This window comes from Nicotiana tabacum, chromosome 12 (assembly GCF_000715075.1).
Source record: "Nicotiana tabacum cultivar K326 chromosome 12, ASM71507v2, whole genome shotgun sequence".
Classification (NCBI taxonomy): Eukaryota; Viridiplantae; Streptophyta; class Magnoliopsida; order Solanales; family Solanaceae; genus Nicotiana; species Nicotiana tabacum.
In genome coordinates, this window is record NC_134091.1 from 121,212,254 (window position 1) to 121,239,708 (window position 27,455).

General features: G+C 37.9%; 1 protein-coding gene across 1 annotated transcript; it reads left to right on the top strand.

Annotated features, from left to right (window-relative positions):
• The first annotated feature begins 5,760 nt into the window (after window positions 1-5,760).
• LOC107801248 (transcription factor bHLH162-like) lies at window positions 5,761-9,105 on the top strand. Its single transcript, XM_016624534.2, has 3 exons — window positions 5,761-6,142; window positions 6,961-7,314; window positions 8,812-9,105. Exons 1-3 carry the CDS (start codon window positions 6,011-6,013, stop codon window positions 9,013-9,015), a joined length of 690 nt encoding a protein of 229 aa, XP_016480020.2. The 5' UTR covers window positions 5,761-6,010; the 3' UTR covers window positions 9,016-9,105.
• The last annotated feature ends 18,350 nt before the right edge of the window (window positions 9,106-27,455 follow it).

Here is a 27,455-nt window from a genome sequence, read left to right on the forward strand (position 1 = left end):
TGTAGCGTACCAAAATGACGTTTCAAGTGTTGAAACAGCAGTGGATGATGAATTAGTAGATGAATTGCAGGATAGCAACGACCTATACGAAGAATTCGATCCTTCGGTCCTAAAATCAATTTTAACTGAGCATGGTGAGGGAACATCAATGAAAAATGAGGACGAAGATTCCATTTATGAACATAAAACAAGCGAGGATGAAGAGTTATATGATGAAAATGAAATAAGCGATGAAGAATTATATGGTGAAGAAAATGAAAATGAAACAAGTGATGAGGATTAAGCTATTTATGTGTTTTATGACTTGTTCAGTATTTATATGTTATGGTGTGCTTCATTGCAATATGTAATAAAATTACTTTATATTATTAATGGCATCTTCGTTATTTTATGTTTATATTGTTATGTTTATTATGTATACTTTTATGTTTATATTTGTTATGTTAGATTTTTTTACATGTAAATATTTTATATTCATTACACAGATAGATTCTCGCGGTAAAAAAATAAAAAAAATCTAGAAAGAAAAAATACACTTTACCTAGACCAAGTCAGCTTCCTCCACCTACACTAAATATGAGCCCTCCTCCTATGCCTCCCCGTCCTTCCATGTCAGCTTCACAGTCATCTGACTTTTTCAAAGTTCCTCCCCCGTCTAGATCGCTTCAGTATTACTCCATGCATTCTCACGGTGGCTCATCTTCGACCACCATTAATTTTATACCCACGCCTCATTTTTCAGCTTCTTCCCCATGTGATCCTGCTAGTCAATTCGGTGGCTCGCCACTGATTGCATCCCCGAGCAATCTTAATAGCCAGCATGGTGGTTCATCTTTTGTGCCTCATACATGCCCACTCAATTATGATCTCCATCATCATCCACTCCAAGTATATCTAATTTGGATATTGGAGACTCTCACGCAACTACATCCCTATCTACCATTACTTCTACAGTTGTCGGTACCGTGAGACAGTATATTGGAGGGATTGTACAGTACGATCATCTTCATCGGCTGATTATCGTTCCCTATGGCGACGAGTGAGTTTTCTTTTAATTTCCTTTTAAAATCTTTCAATAAACTTTTGCATTTAATGAATTTAATGACATTTTATATGTTAAATTAAATGCAGGTTTTTGCCATCCTTTCAGGCCACGCATATGGCGATGGAATCTATGAAGCCATTTTTTCATGAGTCGTGAAATTCCTGGAGACAGATACCATACCATATCAGATTGAATATGTGACAACAATTTAAGGTAAGAATAAATTAATTTTTATTAATACTTATCCTCATTTGTCCAATATTATTTATTCAATTTAGCAGGTCAGGTGCATATGGCAGCCTACACTTGAAAATCTGGTGAATGAGAACTTCGAGAAGAGAGCACAGAAGCAGATAACGGATTCACATCATGTTGCTAGGAGAGGTGGCACCAAGCCTGATTGGATACGTAAAGATATCTGGAGTCCGCTTCTTGCTAGTGGAACACCCCTGAGTGGAAGAAGAAGAGTGAACATGCAAAGTTAAATAGAGCTTCTACTAAGGGTGGAGCTTTGCATACTGGTGAATCTATCAGGTTTGCAGCCCATCGTTTAAGATTGGTAATTTTATATATATATATATATATATATATATATATATATATATATATATATATATATATATATATATATATATATATATATATATATATATATATATATATATATATATATATATATATATATATATATATATATATATATATATATATATATATATATATATATATATATATATATATATATATATATATATATATATAAAGGAACGTGGGGGAGATGTGACTTATGTTGAGGTCTTAATGCATGGCGACAAACTCAGCCTGAAGGAACTCAGCCGACCCTGGAGGATATGACTACAATTTGGACATGGGAGGCGGGTGGCGTGAATAAAGGTATAAATATTATGTAATTATCTATTTTGGTATTAGTTTGAAAGTTGCGTTTTTGTTTTCTTACTTATTTTACTTTCCTTTCTTTATTTTTCGTGAAAATAATAAATAAAGGTCGAATCTACGGGATTGGAGTGCAGCCATCCTCCAGTCGTCCACCAGCAACATTATTCACTGGGGCATCAGTTTTTCAAGAAGACATGGAAGTTATGCGTCAAAAAGTGGATACAATGTCGCAAGAATTTCAAGTAACTCAGGTTTTGATCCAAAAATTATTAAAAAAGAAAAGCAAGAAAGGAGTTGCAATGGAGTCTGAGTCTAAGGAGGAGACTGATTCTGAATTGGCTATTTGAATATTTGAGAGTTGAAGTTAGAGACATGTGTAATTAATGTTGTTTGATATTTGGTTGTTTGATTAGTTTGTTGAATTGTTATAAATATTATCGTTCGTTTTGTAGTAAATATTAGATTTGGATCGTTATATTAGGTTTTTTGTTGGTTGTTAGGTAATTGGTTGGCTGTTTTATTTGGTAGGTGGTGTAATTAAAAATACAGCAGAATTTTGCTAAAAATGCCAAGATTTGCGATTGAACCAGTCGCAAATTTCACCAGAAATTATCCAGATTTGTGATTGATTCAATCGCAAATTGAGAATTTCTAATAAAATTTAATTAAGATTTGCGACTGAATCAATCGCTAATGGAGAATTTTTGAAAATTTTAATTAATTAATTCTCAATTTTTATAATTGTTTCAGTCAGAATAATTAATTAATAATTAATTTTATTTTTTAATTTTCCGATGAAATCAATCGAAACATTTAATATGTATTTGTTTTTTTAATTCTAATTAGCGGTTGATTCGGTCACAAATGTCTTAAATTCAAATGTCCCCGTATTTTTCAGTTTGCGATCGAATCCATCGCAAATTTTCGACTGATTCTGTCGCAAATATATTGCGACCACGTATTTTTCGACTGAGACTTTTTAGTCGAAAATCCGTAAGAAAAATACGATTTCTGACTGATTTGACGGTCGCAAATTTATTTTTTTAGTAGTGCGCCCCACCCTAATAAAAACCCGCCCTACCGAGGTTAGGCTTAATACTTACTGTGTACCGTTGTGGTGTACTCATACTGCACTTCTGCATAATTTTTGTGCAGATCCAGATACATCTGCTCGTGTCGGTCGTTAGAAATCATTTGTAGCTACCTAACAGAGACTTCAAGGTATGCCTGCTCGGCGTCTGCAGGCCTCAGAGTCACATTCTTTTGTTTTTACTACTGTTGTATTTATTTTCAGTCAGACAGTAATGTACTAGACACTTTAGCTTACTCTGTAGAGCTTATGACTCAGTTCCACCAGTTTTGGGAATATATTTGTTGAGACTCACTCTATTTCAGGAGTTTATATCAGTTACTCAGCTTTATTTTAGTAGTTTTGTTAATTATTTCTGTCAAGTTGTTATTAACTGCTAGGCTTACCTAATCGTAGAGATTAAGTGCCATCACGACATCCTACGGAGGGAAATTGAGGTCGTGACATAAATCAATTCAAATCTCTTTAATATTAAATTATGATGAAAATTTCGTAAGCATCGCTCAGGAAAAACATGAGATTTATGATTTTGATTTGTGGAACTTGTATTTTATCTAATTCTATATTTATTTATAGGTATAATTTATCTATTGAAGATGTTTGTTTTTGTTTTTTATTCTAATTTATGCAATTCCCTCGTTGAAGGTATTATCTTATTTATGCAAATTTATTTAATATACAAAAAGAGATGTAATTTCCTAGTGAAAATGTTGATTTTACTTGTGTTGTTATAATAAAGGTATGTTTCTTATTTAAAATACTAATTATGTCTATCTTTTAATATTTGAGATGTAATTTTTGTATTTTCAAGTTGACCCGACTAAACTCGAACGAGATTGAACGGAACCGAATACACATTCCAAACAAACTCTATAGTCAATATAAGGTGTACATTAAAGAAAATGTGGCACCTGTTTCTTTTAATCATTTTGCCACCCCTACTGCCAATATATATTCAAACTTCTCAAGTTTAAATTAATTTCTGACCTGCAAAATAGAGGCGAAGCTAAATTTACTCCGAAAAATTATACTGTATATATAGATAAAGTATTAAATTTTAGTTGTATATAATATATATTGAACACCTTTTGTGAATGATTTTTTAATTTTTTCAAAATTGAATAACCTTGAGAAATTTGTAGTTTGGTCGTCACTGCCGCAAAGGAACTTTGGCCGACGAATGCAACACACAAAAATATCTGAGGAAGGATGAGAAAGCTGCAGAATTCTATGATTGTCGGCCATGTGGCGAGCAGTTATTGAACTAGTTGTAATGTTTAGTTTGCCCACTTTGTGAACTTTCCTAAGGAACTTCTCATGTTATGTTCTTTGTCCAAAAAGTAGTCTTGCACCTTTCTTTTTCATGAAAAATCCATTTCAATTGGTGCATTTTTACTGTGACCGTGTCAATGGTCTATTGATTAATTGCAATTACTGTCGGTCCGAAATTGGAATAGTGGTTATACATTGATAACTAAGGCAAATGAATCTTATTCTTAACGAAATTCAAAGGTGCGAAAGCAGAGTGGGATTCACACTCTCACTCCCACAAAATAGAAAAGGATAAGACAAATGTTGCATTTGGAGTAAATAGTGTACGCGAATTGCCTTTTTTTGGTCTATTCCTTTCGTTTTCACTATATATGAACCTTTTTCCTATTGTGTTTGTTTAAAAAGAATGACTTTTTTAAAAATTTGAATATAATTTAAAATCAACCGTTTATTTTATCCTCAATAAAAACCTTTTATAGCTATTGAAATATTATGTCAGATTTAAGATACAAGTTTTAAAAGTCTGGCAACCATATAAATATTATGATATATTTAAGACCACATATTTAAAAATTCTTTTTTTCTTTATTAAACTTTGTATCCAGTTAAATAGGTTCACATAAATTAAAAAAAGAATATTTTTGTATTGTTTACAATGATTATATGTTTGTCGTATATAACTATTTTTTAAAATACATTTAATGTAGCCCAAAGTATGTAATTCGTTACTCCTATATTGATTTTAACAAAGTATAAAAGGGCAGTCAGTGCACAAGGCAACTCGTGTTTATGCTAAGTCGGAGGAAGTGCCACATTCCAAGGGGTGTGACGTAGACAGTCTATCATAATCAGAGGCGGATCCAAGATTTGAAGTTTATGGGTTCCTGTCGCAATCTCAAATTAATATACAATAATAACTAGGTTCAAAGTTAGATGTATAGATACTTAGTAAATTTTTTAATAAAAATACATAATCTACGTAAAAGTTACTGGGTTCCCGGGAACCCATATACTATACTCTATATATGCTTATAATCTTAATGTATGCATTAGTGACTGCTTTCACAGTTCGAACTCATAATCTATATATGTCGTACGAAAACAATTTTGCCGTTGGTCCACGTATCAAGTCAGATTATCTTTCTAGAAAAGAAATTGGACGCGTCGAATAATCTATCCTTTCGTCTCCGCCAAATTGGACTTCCCCAGCTGCCAGGATATCAACTGATTTAACGTAGCTCCAATTAGTTCTTAGATTTTGCAATCTCTATTGTTTGATTTATATTTGCACGTGTTTAAAGTTTTGACAGTCAAACTAGAAAGTGAAAATTATTGATTCTCACATTAAGAGCCCGTTTGGACATAAAATTATTGATCGAATTTTACTATTCTTATGTCCAAACGCCTACTAATTTAATTGATAGAGAGAAAAAGAAAAGAGATTGAAAAGTGGCAAGTACTACATATGACCACATTAATAACGTCACTGAGAGTCCGTCACTGACTCTGTTTTCATTTTCTTGTTGACTATCTGGAAATCTATAAAATGCGTTCTATAATAAATTATTATCCACTGTCATCCCTTCTTAGAATTAAACTTCATTTGCAGTTTTGCAACTTCCTAAATTAGGTAAAAAGCTGCATCATCAAGAACCTGCAGAAAACTGAAAAGTTTCTAAAAATAGTACTACTGGTCATCAGGAAAAATGGTAAGTGGCCTGAGATCTAATTCAGCTCCAAAATTGGAAAGAAAGTATGTGGAGAAGAATAGAAGGAACAATATGAAGAACCTCTATAATCAGCTTCATTCCCTGCTCCTTAATCATGCCTCTAGTAAGGTATATTCTTTCTCCTTTTCCTTCTCTTCCAATTGTTCTAATTACCCCATCCCCCGTTCAAGTGCACTTGTATTCACAGGCTTAAAATCCTAGACACTTTCTGATTGACTGATCACTTGCTCTCAGCTTCATATAAAGATGGCGCTTTTCTTCTAAGGGTTCAACTGAACGAGTAATTTTGACAAAGAATATTGATATTGATTGTGAGTGCGCGCACAAACTACTAAAGATTATATTACTTTTGAACCTATAATTTTAAAATGCAATGAGTTCAGTACTAATATCTTAAAATTCAACATTTCAATTTGTTGGCATTTGATGAATGGAATGAGTCTCACATCGAACCTGGATGAGATCCCTAGTCTCCTTATAAGGGTTGGTCAATCCTCCTTCCTTCGAACTAGCTTTTGGGATTGAGTTAGCCTCAAGTATCATATCTTACGGCATGAGGGGTTGAGTTAGGCCCAAGTGTCATATCTTACGGCATGAGCTGTAACAGAAGATTTGTGGAGAGATTATAGAGAGATTACAGATATTCCGTTCTTATTTGTCTTCAATTATGGATTTCAAGATCACATCCTAAACATATGTACAATAGTTATTACCTTCTAAGTATAGATCCTTTGTATATGTTATATATCTAAACAAGATATTGTATTTATTGTAATTCTTAGAATAGTATATGGAATAAAAGGTTACCATTTTGACACAATTTTAAGTCTTTTATTTACTCTACTCAGCTTACATCAATTTCATGTTTCTTTCTTCTACTCAAATGCACTAGAATCCTAAGATATCATTTGCGTTGAATGCTGCAGGAAACATTGGCATTGCCAGATCGAATAGATGCAGCAACAAATTACATAAAAAGCTTAGAAACCAAATTGGAGAAGAACAAGATGTACTTAGAAGAATTAAGGATTAGCTGCAGAAAAAGGCCCCGATCAGTCAAAGCAACTAATGAGCTGCCCAGCTCAAGCACCAAATCACTCCCTCAGATTGAATTTCACGAAATGAGTCCAACTATGTTCGTTGTTTTGATCACTGGACTTGATAATTTAGCTATATTTTATAACATCATTCGATTATTAAATGAGGAAGGTGTTGAAGTTTTATATTCCAGCTTTTCACTCAATGGAAATTCTACTTTGCAGATTTCTCTTGAAACTAAGGTAAGTATACCCATGAAGCAAGGGTTCATTTCACTTATGGTTATTCAACTATCTTTCAATTTCACTAAAGTCATATAACTATTTTTTATCACTTAAAAGTAACTAAACTTTATCATTATCACTTAAAAGTCATTTTGCCTCAAATCCATACCATAAATATGACATGGCATTAAATTTTATGATAAAAATCCAAAAATAAATGTCACATAAGCTAATATGAGTCATACCCATTTTAGATCAATTTATCTTTTAATGTGATTTGATCCATAATCCAAATGAGTTTCGATAAAAAAAAAAATATTAATTCCATATTAGTTTAAAATGATTATCATATATTATAAAGTTTTGCTTTTTCTGTCACAGCACATTCATAATTATTCTATACTAAAATAATCTATGCTAGAAAATTCTTATTTTGTTTGTATGCCCTATCCGAGTCATTCATAATTATTCTATACTAAAATAATCTATGCTAGAAAATTTTTATTTTGTTTGTATGCCCCCATCCGAGTCATTTTAAAATACTATTATATACAATAGTATTTTAGCTTCAGTAGAGTTATAAAATGACTCAGATGGGGCATACCAGCAAGATAAGAATTTTCTAGCATAGATTATTTTAGTATAGAATAATTATGAATGTGCTGTGATAGAAAAGGCAAGACTTTGTAGTATAGGATAATCATTTTAAACTAATGTGGAATTAATTTTTTTTTTATCGAAACTCATTTGGATTATGGATCAAATCACATTAAAGGATAAATGAATCTAAAATGGGTATGACTCATATTAGCTTATGTGGCATTTATTTTTGAATTTTTATCATAAAATTTAATGTCATGTCATATTTATGGTAGGGGTTTGAGGCAAAATAACTTTTAAGTGACAATGATAAAGTTTAGTTACTTTTAAGTGACAAAAAATAGTTATATGACTTTAGTGAAATTGAAAGATAATTCAATGACCATCACTGAAATTAACCCCATGAAACAATAACTACTTGATATGGCCCAAAAAATTAAATAAAAAAAGGAAAATGTTCTCGAGGAAATAAGTCATTTTTTGGTATTTAATTGTCAAAAAATATTTTCTTTCATTGAAAGGAGGCAAAAAAATTCTCCACTTTTTGGCTAAAGTCATTTTTCTTCACAATTAAATATTAGTATCCGGACTGCCCTTTACTCTCCGGCTTGCTAATGTTAGTATCATTCTATAATTAAATATTTTTTCCAAAAAATATATTCCACTCTCCAATCTAACACGAATTTTTTTTTCCCCTAAAAATAAGTCATTTTCCGAAAATATTTTCCCGGAAAATGATTTCCGCCCTACCAAACACACAACGCCACTTTCTTTTGGTTGTGTCTTGTCTAAATCAAGAAATAATTAGTACTAAAAATGACCTTAGAGAATGGACATGAATAAAAAATTCTTTTTGCAAGAGTAAAAGCATAACATTTTGTCTATTTTTTTTTGTTGGTGTGTGTCTGTGTATAGATGGACAGGAATTCAACAATGGAATTTAGAGCTGCAACTCTGTTTGATAAGCTAAAGGAATTGCTTTATGGATCATCTTGCAGCAATAATATGGAATCCCAACTACATTTATGGGACTACATAATTGAATCTGAACTGTTAGGATTTGACGCATTAGAGTTATTACCAATAGCAAGTCAAAATCCAGCCTTGCAATATAATTAATTATATGCAAAATGTTTAAGAAACTCCTAGCTCTTTGTAAAGCTGAAGTAGCTTCTTATTCAAGAGGAAAACGATTGAGATCATTTAAAATTTCTCTCCTAATTTAGTATCTTAGCTCTGTCTTAACTTTTGATTATTAATAAAAGTCTATAGTCTATAGATATTATATAACAATAGCCATCGATTTGAATATGCCTTCGTCTTGAACTACACATAATGAGGCAAGTCGAGGTGAATTCAAATATTTGTTGAAACTTTCCCGGATTTTCACATAATATTCCACGTGGAAAATACTAATTCGAATGAACCTGGTGTTAAAACACCAGATCCAGATATGAGATAGTGTTTCCCAGGGTAGAGGCAGAGGGAGTAATAAATTTGCTTATACCACAGAAAATCACAGCATTTACCTCTGATATTGTAAGGTACTTTCTTTTTTACCTTTTTCTCTAGAGTAAATTTTATTTTTTAAAATATTTCATTTTCGATGTAAACTCAAACATTGAAAGAATCATAAAATGAGAAAATGGAGACATAATAAACTAACCACAAACCAAAAGAATCTCAAGTACCAGTATGAGATGTGATTTTATTGATTTTGAGTAATAATCAACTCATTTTTTACGTGTATTAAATATGAATTGGTCGGGCTTTTATTTCTTTTGACCCTCTCATTTGCATCATTAGATAGGAATATAGCTGGACATGATGGCCATTGGTATAGAAAATTATTTTTACACTTGCAACTACAGTTGTACTCTGTAACTAAGTCAAGTTGTTTTTTGGATCTGGGATTTCTATTGGTGGCTAGGTTTTGGCAATTCATAGAGAAGTTATTAATTTTGTTGATACCTTTTTTCATCCCTTTTGTGATCTCAAAGCTTTTTGTTGTAAAGAGTTTCTCGAGTGCTATGGTCTTTGATATCTGGAAAGAAATTTGTGATTGCTTCTAGTATTAAGTTGTTTCGTCTTTTATAGTAGTGTAAAAATAATTCTTTAAAAAAGAGTACTTTTAAATTCACTTGCCTTAGAACCTGCTGTTTATTAATATTGATTTAAGATCAGTTACTCTTAAAACATTAATTACAGTAAACAAGATTCACATCTACCAATCTTCCTAGAAGCTGTCATCTCATTTAACGTTCAAGAAAGTTGATTTCACTAGCATTCAGATTAAAACGCAGGAAATTCATTAGGTTTGTATAAGGTATCATCCATTATCAAGAAGATAAGGTTTCGCATGCAAATCAGCTGGCTTATCTTAGTCCAATAAATATTATCGTTGAGAGAACCCTGATTTGTTTTTGTATTTTTAATAATACCAGCAAAAAATCCAACGTAATCTAAAAATAGGAAAATAAGTATTTAAAAAAACTATAATTATTAAAAAAATAAAACCTGGAAAAAGAGATTTGGAATTTTGGATAAATTTAAAATAAGTGAGATAAATTTTTTATCATAACTTCATCTCAAGTATCACTGTATCAAACATGTAATCTCTTTCTCCCACAAAATTATTTGTGATATTGTACATCATGCACCATTACAATTTTAAATATAAGAAAATGACCTTTTTAGATCTCTTATGTGTAAAAGACAGATCTCTTACGTCTAAAAGTAAATCTCTCATCTATATATATTTATATTAAAAGCACGAATGCTCTTAGCGAAATGTCGTTCGCCTTTTTTACCCTTTAAAATAGAGTTTACATTGGATAAAATAATAATTTAGTTATTTTCCTAATATGTAGGAATACTCATTTAATTATTTTCCTAATATTTAGGACTACAAAATCAACTAAATTTTATATATTATATTCTTCCTTATTTGGACAACGTAGAAAATCTTAATACTTAGAACTTTAAAAATATTAATATTTTATTTTATATAAATCTTTACACTTAAATTATATATGAATAATAAGAAAAGGAAAGAATTAAGAAGATTAACGAAAGAGAAGGTAATTGTAATGACCCGACCAGTCGTTTTAAAAGTGGTAGCCCCGTTTCCCTAATTACTGCTCATTCTACACTTTATAATTGATATATGATTTGCCGGAGTAATTGGTTTAGGTCCGAAGAGATTTTAGAATGAATGGGAACACTTAGTTCTAAAGTTTAAAACATAAGTTGAAAAGGTTGGCTGGATGTCGACCTATATGCAAATGACCCCGGAATAGAATTTTTATAATTCCAATAGCTCCATATGATAATTTTGGACTTAGGAGCATGTCTAAAAATTTATTTGGAAGTCCGTAGTTAAATTAAGCTTGAAATGGCTAAAATAGGAATTTAAGTTTGGAAGTTTGATCGGGGAGTTGACTTTTTGATATCGGGGTCGGAATTCAGTTCTGAAAATTTTCATAGCTCTGTTATGTCATTTATGACTTGTGTGCAAATTTGAGGTCAATCGGACTTGATTTGATAGGTTTCGACATCGAATGTAGAAGTTGGAAATTCTTAAGTTTCATTAAGCTTGAATTGGGGTGTGATTTGTGATTTTAGCGTTGTTTGATGTGAATTAAGGTTTAAATAGGTTCGTATGATGTTTTAGGACTTGTTGGTGTATTTGGTTGAGGTCCCGAGGGCCTCTGGTGAGTTTCGGATGGTTAACGGATCAAAAGGTGGGACTTAAACAATTGCTGCAAATATTCTTCTGCCCAGAAATCGAGCCGATGATCGAAGGCAGGCTCGAGAGCCATGATCGAAGGCAGGCTCGAGGGCCATTATCGAATGCAAGGCTCGAGGGCCATGATCGTAGGCAAAGCTTGAGGGCCATGATCGAAGGCAGGCTCGAGGGCCATGATTGAAGGCAAGGCTCGAGGGCCATGATCGAAGGCCCGGGCTCGAGGGCCATGATCGAAGCCACGATCGAGGCCCATGTTCGAGGCTATGATCGAGGGCTGCCTGGGCAGAATTATAAAGGAGGGGACTTCGTCCCATTCGCCACTTTTGACAAATTGGAGCTTGAACAGAGGCGATTTTTGATAGATGTTCAAGGAAAAATATTGGGGTAAGTGATTCTAACTCGGATTTGGTCAATATACACGAATATATCATTGTTTTCACCATTTAATTAGTGTTTTGATATAGAAATTTGGGAAAAGTTTAGAAATCTCATAGAAATAAATTTTTGAGATTTCGGTGTCGTTTCAGAGTCGGATTTGAGTAAAACTGGTATGGTTGGACTCGTAATTGAATGAGTTATCGGATTTTGTGAGTTTTATGAGATTTCGAGACGTGGGCCCACGGGCAATTTTTGAGTTAATTTCGGATTTTTATTGAAAAATATAGTATTTTCTTATGGAATTAATTCTATAATTTTTTTTGACTGTATCGAATTAATTATGACTAGATTCGAGTCGATCGGAGTCTCAAAATCGAGGAAAAGACATACTATTTGATTAAATTGTATGAAGTCGAGGTAAGTGACTTGTCTAACCTTGTGTGGAGAAAATTTCTCCTAGGATTGGTATTGAAGTGATAAATTATAATATGTTGAAAATCGTATACACAAGGTGACAAGTGTGTACACGAGCTAAATGTGGAAGATTACGTCTTTAAATTATGTAGATCACTGTTGCATATTAATTAAATAATTTTACTTGTTATATTCTCCATCATTGATCTGATTTATATACTTTAAATTTGCTTGACTTTCTCCTGCTAATTGTTTTTACCTGTTTAACTGAAATTTGGTTTCTTTTATTTTGTGCATTATTTGAAGGTGGAATTTCTTTAATTTAAATATTATTAATATGAAGTATTTGATATTTTAAATTTGAAACAGAGACAACGTATTAAAAGTTTTTTTAAATATTATTTTTGCTGAGTTATTTAATTCCCGAATATTTTGTGAGATTTTGTACTCATTGTGATTAAGCCGTGAGCTCCCTGTTGTGGAAACTATTGTTGATGTTGTTTATTTTGGCAAATTGAAATATTTGGGCACTTGAGGTGCAAATTGTAATATATTGTGATATTGATACACATGCGGTGGTATAAGGTCTTTGGTGTTGAAACGCATGCGGTGAGATAAGGGTGGCTTGATACGCGTGGCTAGTAGGGGAACTACTAGAAGTCATGCGGTGTGATAAGGGTGGCTAAAACGTGGGATGCTATTTTGGAAAAAATGTTTTTCTTTAAAATTAAATGTGAAGGCGCCGGCGGTGTTATAAGGAAATGAGATATTGTGAATTTATTTATGATTTGGGACTACGAGGCGGTACCTCGGGAGTGCCCTTGTTGATATTGATTTATGGCCGCAGTTGCCTTTGATTATTGTTGTGATTTTCTTAAAGTTGAAAAGAATTCTGTTTTGCCATGAGGTATTATTTGCCATTATTTTGTGTAATTAAATGGCGACATACTACTTGATTCATTTCCAATATCATCTTATTTTGCCCCGTATTTGGGCGTATCCCGTGATTCCTCGAGTTCTTTTGTTTACGTATATACACCCGTGGGTGAATCTATTATTGTGGACCGCGTGCATCGATCATGTTTAATTGTTATCAGTAGTTTTGAGACCAGAGCTGATTTATTATTGCTCAGTATGGTGGATTTCGATATTATTTTGGGTATGGACTGGCTGTCGCCCTATCACGCTATCCTTGATTGTTACGCCAAGATGGTGACATTGGCTATGCCAGGTCTACCATGGCTAGAGTGGAGAGGTGCCTTGGATCATGTTCCTAGTAGGGTTGTTTCATTTCTTAAGGCTCAACGAATGGTTGAGAAGGGGTGTGATGCGTATCTGGCCTATGTGAGAGATGTTAGTGTTGATACTCCTACCGTGGAGTCAGTTCCTATAGTAAGGGATTTTCCTGATGTATTTCCAGTGGATCTTCCGGGTATGCCACCCGACAGGGATATTGACTTTGGCATTGACTTGTTACCGGGCACTCAGCCCATTTCTATTCCACTATATCGTATGTCCCCAGCAGAGTTGAAAAAATTAAAAGAACAATTACTTGAGTTGCTTGATAAGGGTTTAATTCGGCCCAGTGTATCGCCTAGGGGTACTCATGTCTTATTTGTGAAGAAGAAGAATGGTTCTATGCGGATGTGTATTGATTACCGCCAGCTGAACAAGGTTATAGTGAAGAACATGTATCCATTGCCACGTATTGATGACCTATTTGATCAGCTTCAGGGTGCCAGGGTATTCTCTAAAATTGACTTCCATTCAGGCTATCATCAGTTGAAGATTTGGGAATTAGATATTCCGAAGTCTACTTTTAGGACTCGGTATGGTCATTATGAGTTCCTTGTAATGTCATTTGGGCTAACGAACACCCCAGATGCACTTAATGAACAATGTATTTCAGCCCTATATTGACTCCTTCATCATTGTATTTATTGATGATATTCTGGTGTATTCCCAGAGTCAGGAGGATCATGAGCAGCACTTGAGAACTGTGCTTCAGACTTTAAGAGAAAAGAAGTTATATGCAAAATTTTCAAAGTGTGAATTCTGGCTTAATTCAGTGGGATTTTTGGGTCATATAGTTTCGTGCGAGGGGATCAAGGTAGATCCAAAGAAGATTGAAGCAGTGCAGAGTTGGTCCAGACCGTCCTCAGCTACGGAGATCTGGAGTTTCCTTGGTTTGACAGGGTATTATCGCCAATTTGTAGAGGGTTTCTCTTCTATTGCTGCACCTATGACCAAATTGACCCAGAAGGGTTCTCCGTTCAGGTGGACCGAGGAATGTGAGGAGAGCTTTCAAAAGCTCAAGACAGCTTTGACTACATCCCCAGTGTTGGTATTATCTATAGGTTCATGGTCTTATGTTGTGTATTATGATGCATCACGTATTGGTCTCGGCGCAGTGTTGATGCAAGACGGTAGGGTGATTGCCTACGCATCCAGACAGTAAAAGGTACATGAGAAGAATTATCTGGTCCACGGCCTTGAGTTAGCAGCTATTGTTCATGCCTTGAAGATTTGGCAGAATTATTTGTACGGTATCCATTGTGAGGTCTACACCGATCACCTGAGTCTACAACATCTGTTTAAATAGAAGGATCTTAATTTGCGGCAACGGAGATGGTTGGAGTTGCTTAAGGATTATGATATCACCATTCTCTATCATCCTGGAAAGGCCAATGTAGTGTCCGACGCCTTGAGTCATAAGGTGGAGAGTTTGGGTAGCTTAGTATATTTACCGGTAGCAGAGAGGCCTTTAGCCTTGGATGTTCATGCCTTAGCCAACCAGTTTGTCAGGTTGGATATTTCCGAGCCGAGCCGAGTTTTGGCTTGTGTGATTTCTCAGTCTTCTCTTTATGATCGTATCAGGGAGCATCAGTATGATGACCCCTATCTGCTTTCTTTAAGGACACAGTTCGGCACGGTGATTCCAAGGAAGTCATTATTGGAGATGACGGTGTATTACGGATGCAGAGCAGGCTATGTGTGCCTAATGTAGCTGGTTTGCATGAGTTGATTCTCCAAGAGGCTCACAGTTCGCGGTACTCCATTCATCCGGGTGATACAAAGATGTATCAGGACCTGAGACAATACTATTGATGGAGGCGGATGAAGAAAGACGTAGTGGAGTATGCAGCTCGATGTCTCAATTGTCAGCAGGTAAAATATGAGCATCAACGGCCAGGTGGATTGCTTCAGAAGTTAGAAATTCCGGAGTGGAAATGGGAGCGGATCACTATGGATTTCGTTGTTGGGCTTCCACGGACTCAGCAGAAGTTTGATGCATTTTGGGTGATTGTGGATTGGCTGACCAAGTCAGCTCATTTCATTCCTATGATGACTACCTATTCTTCCGAGCAGTTGGCTCAAGTCTATATTCGCGAGATTGTCAGACTTCATGGCGTACCGGTATCTATCATCTCTGACCGGGGTACACAGTTTACCTCACGATTTTGGAGGGTTGTACAGTGAGAGTTGGGTACTTGTGTGGAGTTGAGTACAACATTTCACCCTCAGACAGACGGGCAGTCCGAACGCACTATTCAGATATTGGAGGATATGCTTCGTGCGTGTGTGATAGATTTTAGGGGTGCTTGGGATCAGTTCTTACCACTTGCGGAGTTTGCTTACAATAACAGCTACCAGTCGAGTATTCAAATGGCTCCGTGTGAGGCCTTATATGGTAGGCGGTGCCGGTCTCCAGTGGGTTGGTTTGAACCGGGTGAAGCTAGACTACTAGGTACAGACTTGGTTCCGGATGCCTTGGAGAAAGTTAAATTGATTCAGGATCGACTTCGTACAACCCAATCTAGACAGAAGAGTTATGCGGATCGGAAGGTTCGTGATGTTGTATTCATAGTTGGTGAGCGGGTCTTGCTCCGGGTTTCGCCTATGAAGGGTGTGATGAGGTTCGGGAAGAAGGGCAAGTTGAGCCCTAGGCATATTGAGCCTTTTGATATTCTTGAGAGAGTTGGAGAGGTGGCTTACCGAGTTGCACTACCACCTAGTCTCTCTGCAATTCATCCGGTATTCTATGTTTCTATGCTTCGGAAGTATCACGGCGATCCGTATCATGTGTTAGATTTCAGTTCGATTTAGTTGGACAATGATCTATCTTATATTGAGGAACGAGTGGCTATTTTGGACAGGCAGGTTCGAAAGCTGAGGTCAAAGAACATTGCTTCCGTGAAGCTGTAGTGGAGAGGCCAGCCAGAAGGAGAAGCTACTTGGGAGACTGAGCGGGAGATGCAGAACAAATATCCACACCTATTTGAGAATCCAGGTATAATTCTAAACTCGTTCGAGGACGAACGTTTGTTTAAGAGGGGGAGGATGTAATGACCTGGCAAGTCGTTTTAAAAGTGGTAGCCCCATTTACCTAATTACGTCTCATTCTATACTTTATAACTGGTATATGATTTACCAGAGTAATGGGTTTGGGTCCGGAGAGATTTTAGAATGAATTGGAACACTTAGTTCCAAAGTTTAAAACTTGGCTGGATGTCGACCTATGTGCAAACGACCCCGGAATAGAATTTTGATAATTCCAATAGCTCTGTATGGTGATTTGGACTTAGGAGCGTGTCCGGAATTTTATTTGGAAGTCGTAGTTAAATTAGGCTTGAAATGGCTAAAATTAGAATTTAAGTTTGGAAGTTTGACCGGGGAATTGACTTTTTGATATCGAGCTCGGAATTCAGTTCCGAAAATTTTCATAGTTCCGTTATGTCATTTATGACTTATGTGCAAAATTTGAGGTCAATCGGACTTGATTTGATAGGTTTTGACATCGAATGTAGAAGTTGGAAATTCTTAAGTTTCATTAAGCTTAAATTGGGGTGTGATTTGTGATTTTAGCATTGTTTGATGTGAATTAAGGTTTCAAATAAGTTTGTATGATGTTTTAGGACTTGTTGGTGTATTTGGTTGAGGTTCCGAGGGCCTCGGGTGAGTTCGGATGGTTAACGGATCAAAAAGTGGGACTTAAACAGCTGTTGCAAAAGCTGCTGCAAATTTTCTTCTGCCCAGAAAATCGAGCCCAGAAATCGAGCAGATGATCGAAGGCAGGCTCGAGAGCCATGATTGAAGGCAGGCTCGAGGGCCATTATCGAAGGCAAGGCTCGAGGGCCATGATCTAAGGGAAAGCTCGAGGGCCATGATCGAAGGCAGGCTCGAGGGCCATGATCAAAGTCAAGGCTCGAGGGCTATGATCGAAGGCCCAGGCTCGAGGGCCATGATCGAAGAACCAGACTCGAGGGCCATGATCGAAGCCATCCCATGATCGAGGGCTACCTGGGCAGAATTATAAAGGAGGGGACTTCGTCCCATTCGCTATTTTTGACAAATTGGAGCTTGAGCAGAGGCGATTTTTGATAGATTTTCTAGGAAAAATATTGAGGTAAGTGATTCTAACTCAGATTTGGTCAATATACACGAATATATCATTGTTTTCACCATTTAATTAGTGTTTTGATATTGAAATTTGGGAAAATTTTAGAAATCTTATAGAAACAAATTTTTGAGATTTCGATGTCGATTCAGAGTCGGATTTGAGTGAAACTGGTATGGTTGGACTCGTAATTGAATGGTTTGTCAGATTTTATGAGTTTCACTGGATTCCGAGACCTGGGCCCCATGGGCAATTTTTGAGTTAATTTCGGATTTTATTGAAAATGTAGTATTTTCTTATGGAATTGATACTATAATTTTTGTTAACTGTATCGAATTAATTATGACTAGATTCGAGTCGATCAGAGTCTGAAAATTGAGAAAAAGGCATACTACTTGATTAAATTGGAGCAAGTCGAGGTAAGTGACTTATCTAACCTTGTATGGGGGAAATTTCCCCTAGGATTGGAATTGAAGTGATAAATTGTAATGTGTTGAAAGTCTTGTACACGAGGTGATAACTGTGTACACAGGCTAAATGTGGAAGATTACGTCTTTAAATTGTGTAGATCACTGTTGCATATTAATTAAATAATTTTACCTTGTTATATTCTCCATCATTGATCTGATTTATATACTTTAAATTTGCTTGACTTTCTCCTGCTAATTGTTTTTACATGTTTAGCTGAAACTTGGTTTCTTTTATTCTGTGCATTATCTGAAGGTGAAATTTCTTTAATTTAAATATTATTAATATGAAGTATTTGATATTTTAAATTTGGAACTGAGGCAACGTATTAAAAGAATTTTAAATATAATTTTTGCTGAGTTATTTAATTCCCGAATATTTTGTGAGATTTTGTATTCATTGTGATTGAGCTTTAGCTCCCTGTTGTGGAAAATATTGTTGATGTTGTTTATTTTGGCAAACTGAAATATTTGGGCACTTGAGGTGCAAATTGTGATATATTGTGATATTGATACGCATGCGGTGGTATAATGTCTGGGTGTTGAAACGCATGCGGTGAGATAAGGGTGGCTTGATACGCATGGCTAGTAGGGGAACTATTAGAAGTCATGTGGTGTGATAAGGGTGGCTAAAACGCGGGATGCTATTTCGGAAAAAATATTTTTCTTTAAAATTAAATGTGAAAGCTTCCACGGTGTTATAAGGAAATGAGATATTGTAAATTTATTTATGATTTGGGACTACGAGGCGGTACCTCGAGAGTGCCCTTGTTGATTTTGATTTATGGCCGCAGTTGCCTTTGATTATTGTTGTGATTTTCTTAAAGTTGAAAAGAATTCTGTTTTGTTTTCACGAGGTATTATTTGCTATTATTTTGTGTAATTAAATGGTGACATACTACTTGATTCATTTTCATTGTCATTTTATTTTTATTATATTGTTAAACATTGTATCATGCCATTATTATTTTCTAGTAGGGTCGATCTGACCTCGTCACTACTCTACCGTGGTTAAGCTTGGCACTTATTGGGTACCGATGTGGTGTACTCATACTACACTTCTGTATATCTTTTGTGCAGATCCAGGTATATCCTACCAGCCCAGACATTAGTTAGCTACTTGTGTACGAAGATTTCGAGGTATATCTGACAGCGTCCGCAGACTCCGGAGTCCCCTTCATCCTTATTATGTTGCTTCCTTATTTCTTTAGAATCTGATATATATAGAAACATTAAGGGTAAATTCTTAGAAGCCTGTGACTTATTTCTACCGGGTTTTGGGAGTTGTAATTATGTGGATTTGAAGATAATTTATTTCAGATTTCTATTGTTATTCCGCATTGATAGGCTTACTGTCACGACCCGGAATTTCCACCGTCGGGACCGTGATGGCGCCTAACATTTCACTTGCTAGGAAAGCCAACGTTAGAGAATCATTAAACCAATCCTTATTCCATTCAGTGATTAACAACAGATTAGCTAAGATGAATTATAGTGAGTGCGGAATAACATCAAAGTTTTATTAACTACTACCACCCGGATCTGGAGTCACAATTCACGAGCATTCTAGAATTCACTACAAGTAATAGTCTTGAAGAAATACAACTGTTTGAATGAAAGAAACAGTAAAACAGAAAAGATAGATGGGGACCTCAAGGTCTGTGAACGCCGACAGATCTACCTTGAGTCTCCGGATAGCGGTCCAACAGCTAAAATCTCGATCAATCCGAGTCGGTACCAAAATCTGCACAGGAAGTGCAGAGTGCAGTATCAGTACAACCGACCCCATGTACTGGTAAGTGTCGAGCCTAACCTCGACGAAGTAGTGACGAGGCTAAGACAAGGCACCTACAAATCAACCTATACATTTTAACAGTGTATATATACAAGTAACATCAATGAAAAGCTAGACAGGTAATATCGGGAGGGGGAACATGCTGAGGGAAATACGAGATAAAGAACTATAGAAGAATAATGACCGAAACTACCAATGTACTATGAATCAACAGGAACAACGAATACAGTAAAGGAAAACAAATTGTACGGCATCACCATTCGTGCTTTTACTCTCAACCTTACCATAAAATCAATAGAAACGGCACGGCATCACCCTTCGTACATTAACTCTCATATCATGGCACGTCATCACCCTTCGTGCATTAACACTCACAATACGGCACGACATCACCCTTCGTGCATTAACACTCACAATATGGCACGACATCACCCTTCGTGCATTAACACTCACAATATGGCACGACATCACCCTTCGTGCATTAACACTCACAATATGGCACGACATCATCCTTCGTGCATTAACACTCTCCCTTACCATAATGCAATGAATAAATAATAACAGGGAGATAGAATAACAAGTACAAGCCTTACTTCAACATTTGATTCCACAATATCAATCTCAACTTCAAAATAAATACTCAATTATCACTAGAAGATCCGTAAGCATGATAAGAAGGATTAATTTAACGACATTAGACTAAACCTATAGCAATTAGGCATGGGAAAGAGACAATATAAGAAAAACGAGAGAAATAGGGAAAACAGGTAAATTGGCGGCGTATAAGTACTCGTCACCTCACATATACACCGCTCACATGAATTTCACATAGAAAATAATTTGAGGTTCCTAATTCCCTCAAGTCAGGGTTAACCACGACACTTACCTCGTTCCGAAGGCCACTCAATACTCAATCACAGCTTTTCCTCTAGAATTCACCTCCAAACCACTCGTATCTATTCAAAAATGACTCAATAATATCAAATATTGCTAAAGGAATCAATTACATTGCATAAATTTAGATTTCCCAAATTCTCCTCCAAAAGTCAAAAATTGACCCCGGGCCCGCTTGGTCAAAACCCGAAGTTCGGACCAAAATTCATTTACCCATTCACCCCCGAGCCCGGATATATAATTGGTTTGGAATCCGACCTCAATTTGAGGTCTAAATCCCCAAATTTCCAAAATCCCTAGTTTCTACCCAAAACCCTTAATTCTACCATGAAAACTCTAGATTTTAGGTTGATAATTCATGAAATGTAATGGGCAATTGAAAGAAAATAGTTTAGAATCACTTATCAACACTTTGGGGAAGAAAATGTAGCTTGGAAATCGCCTCTAGCCCGTTTGGTTTTTGAAAAGTTGAAGAAATGGCTTAAGTCCCGTTTTGGGACTGTTTTATGAACTGGGCAACAGTGTTCATCGCGTTCGGAAGGACACTGTCGTGTTCGCGAAGAGCAAAGTTGCCAAGCTTACGCGTTCACGAGTCCCCCTTCGCGTTCGCGAAGGCTACTCCCCCCTGGCCTTCGCGTTCGCGAGACCTTGCTCGCGTTCGCGATGATGGAAAGACTGATCCCTCCCCAGTTCCCTAACACTACACGTTCGCGATGAGCTGATCGCATTTGTGAAGAGTAAAACCTCACCCTGACCAGCTTACCCTTCGCGTTCGCGAGAGTACCTTCGCGAACGCGAAGAGGAACATACCAGAACAGTTGCTGCAGCAAAAATATCAGATTTTCCAACTCCAAAACATCCCGTAGCCTATCCGAAACTCACCCGAGCGCTCGGGGCTCCAAACCAAACATGCACACAAGTCTAAAAACATCATACGAACTTGCTCGCGCGATCAAATTACCAAAATAATACCTAGAACTACGAATTTAGCACCAAATCCAATGAAATTTTCAAAAAAGCTTTAAAATTTCTATTTTCTCAACTGGACGTCTGAATCACGTCAAACCAACTCCGTTTCTCACCAAATTTCACAGACAGAATCACGTCAAACCAACTCCGTTTCTCACCAAATTTCACAGACAAGTCTTAAATATTATAATGAACCTGTACCGGGCTCCAGAATCAAAATACGGACCCGGTACTAACAATGCCAAACATCAATCAATTCTTAAAAATAATTAAATTTTCAGACTTTTAATTTTCATCAAAAATTCATAACTCGAGCACAGGGACCTCTGAATTTGATTCCGAGCATACGCCCTGGTCCCATATTTCGATATGGACCCACCGGGACCATCAAAATACGGACTCAGGTCCGTTTACTCAAAACGTTGACCGAAGTCGACTAAAAATTTAATTTTATCAATTTTTAACATAAAAGCTTTCCGGAAACACGCCCGGACTGTGCACGCAAATCGAGAAGGGTGAAGGTGAGACTTTTAAGTCTTTAGAGTGCAGAATCGAGTTCTAAAATATAAGATGACATTTTGGGTCATCACATTCTCCACCTCTAAAATAATCGTTCGTCCTCGAACGGACATAGAAAAGTACCTGAGCTGGTGAAAAGGTGGGGATATCTACTCCGCATATCGGACTCGGACTCCCAAGTAGCTGCCTCAACAGGCTGACCTCTCCACTACACTCAAAATTAAGGGTAACTCTTTGATCTCAACTGGCGAACTTGCCGGGCTAGAATAGCCACCGGCTCCTCCTCGTAAGTCAAATCCTTATCCAATTGGACAGAGCTGAAATCTAACACATGGGACGGATCGCCATGATACTTTCGAAGCATGGACACATGGAACATTGAATGAACTGCTGATAACCCTGGTGGCAACGCAAGCCTATAAGCCACCTTTCTCACTCTCTCCAGAATCTCAAAAAGTCCGATATACCTAAGACTCAACTTGCCCTTCTTTCCGAACCTCATTACACCCTTCATGGGTGATACCCGAAGCAACACTCTCTCCCCGACCATGAATGCAACATCACGAACTCTGCGGTCGGCATAACTCTTCTGCCTGGACTGAGCTGTGCGAAGTTGATCCTGAATATTCTTGACCTTATCCAAGGCATCCTGTACTAAGTCTATGCCCAACAACCGAGCCTCCTCCGGCTCGAACCACCCAACTGGCGACCGGTACCGCCTACCATATAGTGCCTCATAGAGAGCCATCTGAATGCTCGAATGGTAGCTGTTGTTGTAGGCAAACTCTGCAAGGGGCAAGAACTGATCCCACGATCCTCCGAAGTCTATAACACATGCGCGAAGCATCCTCCAAGATCTGAATAGTGTGCTCGGACTGTCTGTCCGTCTGAGGATGAAACGTTGTGCTTAACTCAACCTGCGTGCCTAACTCACATTGTACTGCTCTCCAGAAGTGCGAGGTGAACTGCATACCTCGATCAAAAATGATAGACACGGGCACATCGTGAAGACGGACTATCTCGCGGATATAAATCTCGGCCAACCGCTCTGAAGAATATGAAACTGCAATAGGAATGAAGTACGCTGACTTAGTCAGCCTGTCCACAATGACCCAAGCGGAATCGAACTTCCTCTGAGTCCGTGGGAGTCCAATAACAAAATCCATAGTGATACGCTCCCATTTCCACTCAGGAATCTCTATCTTCTGAAGCAAACCACCAGGTCTCTGATGCTCGTACTTTACTTGCTGACAATTTAGACACCGAGCTACATAAGAAACTATATCCTTCTTCATTCGCCTCCACCAATAATGCTGCCTCAAGTCCTGATACATCTTGGCAGTGCCAGGATGAATAGAATACCGAGAACTGTGGGCCTCTTCAAGAATCAACTCATGAAGTCCATCCACATTAGGCACACAAATATGACCCTGCATCCTTAAAACTCCATCATCTCCAACACTAACCTGCTTGGCACCACCGTGCCGCACTATGTCTCCTAGGATAAGAAAATGAAGATCGTCATATTGCCGATCTCTGATACGCTCAAACAAAGAAGACCGAGCAACTGTACAAGCCAGAACACGGCTGGGCTCAGGAACATCCAACCTCACGAACTGATTGGCCAAGGCCTGAACATCCAACCTCACGAACTGATTGGCCAAGGCCTGAACATCCAATGCAAGCGGTCTCTCACCGACTGGAATATATGCAAGGCTACCCATACTAGCTGACTTTCTACTCAAGGCGTCGGCCACCATATTGGCCTTCCCAGGATGATACAAGATGGTGATATCATAGTCTTTCAATAGCTCTAACCACCTCCTCTTCCTCAAATTGAGCTCTTTCTGCTTGAACAAATACTGTAAGCTTCGATGATCCGTGAATACCTCACAAGGAACGCCGTAAAGAGAGTGCCTCCAAATCTTCACCGCGTGAACAATGGTTGCCAGCTCTAGATCATGAACAGGGTAATTCTTGTGTGAACCTTCAGCTACCGCGAAGCATATGCAATAACCTTGCCACCCTGCATCAAACCCAGACCAATACGAGATGCATCACAATATACTGTATAAGATCCTGAACCTGAGGGTAACACCAATACCGGTGTCATAGTCAACGATGTCCTGAGCTTCTGGAAGCTTGCCTCACACTCGTCTGACCACCTAAACGAGACACCCTTCTGGGTCAACCTGGTCAATGGGGTTGCTATGGATAAAACCCCTCCACGAATCGACGGTAGTAGCCCGCCAAACCCAAGAAACTACGGATCTCTGTGGCTGATGGGGGTCTAGGCCAGTTTTGAACTGCCTCAATCTTCTTAGAATCCACCTGAATTTCCTTTGCTGATACAACGTGTCCCAAGAAAGCAACTGAACTCAACCAAAACTCGCATTTTAAGAACTTAACATATAATTGGCTGTCTTTCAAAGTCTGAAGAATGATCCGAAGATGCTGCTCATGCTCATCTTGGCTGCGGGAGTATATCAATATAAACACAATTACGAAGGAATCCAAGTAGGGCTTGAACACCCGGTTCATCAAATCCATGAATGCTGCTGGGGCATTTGTCAGCCCAAATAACATAACTAGAAACTCATAATGCCCATACCGAGTCCAAAAAGCTGTCTTAGCGACATCAGATGCCCTAATCCTCAACTGATGGTAGCCAGATCGCAAATCAATCTTCGAAAACACCTTGGCACCCTGAAGCTGATCAAATAAATCATCAATCCTCGGCAATGGATATTTGTTCTTGATGATGACTTAGTTTAACTGCCGATAATCTATACACATTCTCATCGATCCATCTTTCTTCTTCACAAACAACACATGTGCACCCCAGGGCGAGACACTAGGTCTAATGAAGGCCTTATCAAGTAAATCTTGCAATTGTTCCTTCAATTCTTTCAACTCTGGCAGGGCCATGCGGTATGGCAGAATGGAAATAGGCTGAGTGCCCGGAGCCAAATCAATGCAGAAATCAATATCCATGTCGGGTGGCATCCCCGACAGATCTGCAGGAAACACCTCTGGAAACTCACGAACAACCGGCACTGAATCTATGGAAGGAACCTCTGCACTAGAATCACGGACATAAGCCAAATAAGCTAGACACCCTTTCTCGACCATATGCCGAGTCTTCACATAAGAGATAACCCTGCTGGTAGAATGGCCAGGAGTCCCTCTCCACTCTAATCGAGGTAACCCCGGCAAGGCTAAGGTCACCATCTTGTCGTGACAATCTAATATGGCATGATAAGGGGACAACCAATCCATATCTAGAATGACATCAAAATCAACCATATCGAGAAGTAGAAGATCTACACGAGTCTCAAGACTCCCAATGGTGACTACACATGAACGATAAACATGATCTATAACAATAGCATCTCCCGCAGGTGTGGACACATACACAGGAGAACTCAAAGAATCACGAGGCACAACCAAATATGAAGCAAAATATGATGACACGTAGGAGTAAGTAGATCCCGAATCAAATAGAGCTGAAGCATCTCTACTGCAAATTGAAACAGTACCTGTAATAACAGCATCGAATGACTCAGCCTCAGGCTTGGCTGGAAAAGCATAACATCAGGGCTGGGCCCCACCACCCTGACCTACGTCCCTGGGACGGCCTCTAACTGGCTGGTCTCCACCTATAACGGCCTAACCTCCACCTCTAACAGTCTGGCCTCTACATCTAGCTGCCTGACCCCTGCCTCTAGCTGGCTGAGCAGGTGTTGCCGGAACCATGGCATAAGAACCCTGATGATGTGAGCTGCCCGATGTCCGAGGGCAAAATCTAGCAATGTGCCTCGGATCACCACAAGTATAACATGACCTCGGCTGCTGAGACTGCTGACCATGAAACTGACCTTGTCGACCTGAGTAACCACCCTGATAACTCTGGAGTGGATGTGCACTAATAGGAGCTAGTGGTGCACTGTAGGCTAGATGGTCGGAATAATGCATCTGAGGGCCACGACCACCTGAGGCACAGTGGGATGCCTGGAGTGCTGAATGAAATGGCCTGGGAGGATGGCCTCTACCAAAAGTACCTCTGCCTCTAGATGAGGCACCGCTGAACTCACCGGAATGACGAGGTCTCTTATCTGACCCCTGACTTCCCTGAGCAAGAACCATCTCGACTCGTCTGGCGACATTAGCAACCGCCTGAAAAGAAATCTCACTCCCAGTCTCCTTAGCCATTTGCAATCTAATAGGCTAAGCAAGTCCGTCAATAAACCTCCTCTCCCTCTCTCTCTTGGTGGGAAGCAGAAGAATAGCATGATGGGCCAAATCCACAAAACGGGTCTCATACTGAGTAACAGTCATACTGCCCTGCTGGAGATGCTTGAACTGACGGCGACGCTCCTCTCTCAATGTGATAGACAAAAACTTCTCTAGGAAGAGCTGAGAGAACTGGTCCCAAGTAGGAGTAGGCGACCCAGCTGGTCTGTTCAACAAATAATCTCTTCACCATTTCTTTACAGAACCAGTCATCTAAAATGCAGCAAAATCGACCCAATTGGTCTCCACTATACCCATGTTCCGTAGAACCTCGTGACAGCTATCGAGATACTCCTGGGGATCCTATGAAGGAGCACCACTGAAGTGAACTGGGAAGATCTTGGTAAACCTGTCCAATCTTCACAAAACCTCAAAAGAGATAGCTAACCCATCACCGGTCTGTGGCGCAACAACCGGCTGAACTACTCCGACTGGATGAGCTGCTAGAGCCTGATACTGGGGAGCTATCTGCTCCTGAGCGGGAGTAGTAGGAGTCTAGGCCCTTCCTCCAGCCTTAGAGATGGCTGGTGCCATGGGAAATGCACCAGTCTGGGCCACACTTGTCACGACCCAAAATTCATAAAGGTCGTGATGACGCCGGACTCCACTGTCAGACAAGATAACAATAAATACTTAATTAAATCCTCATTTTAATATTTTTGAAATCGTAAATTTACTTCAATT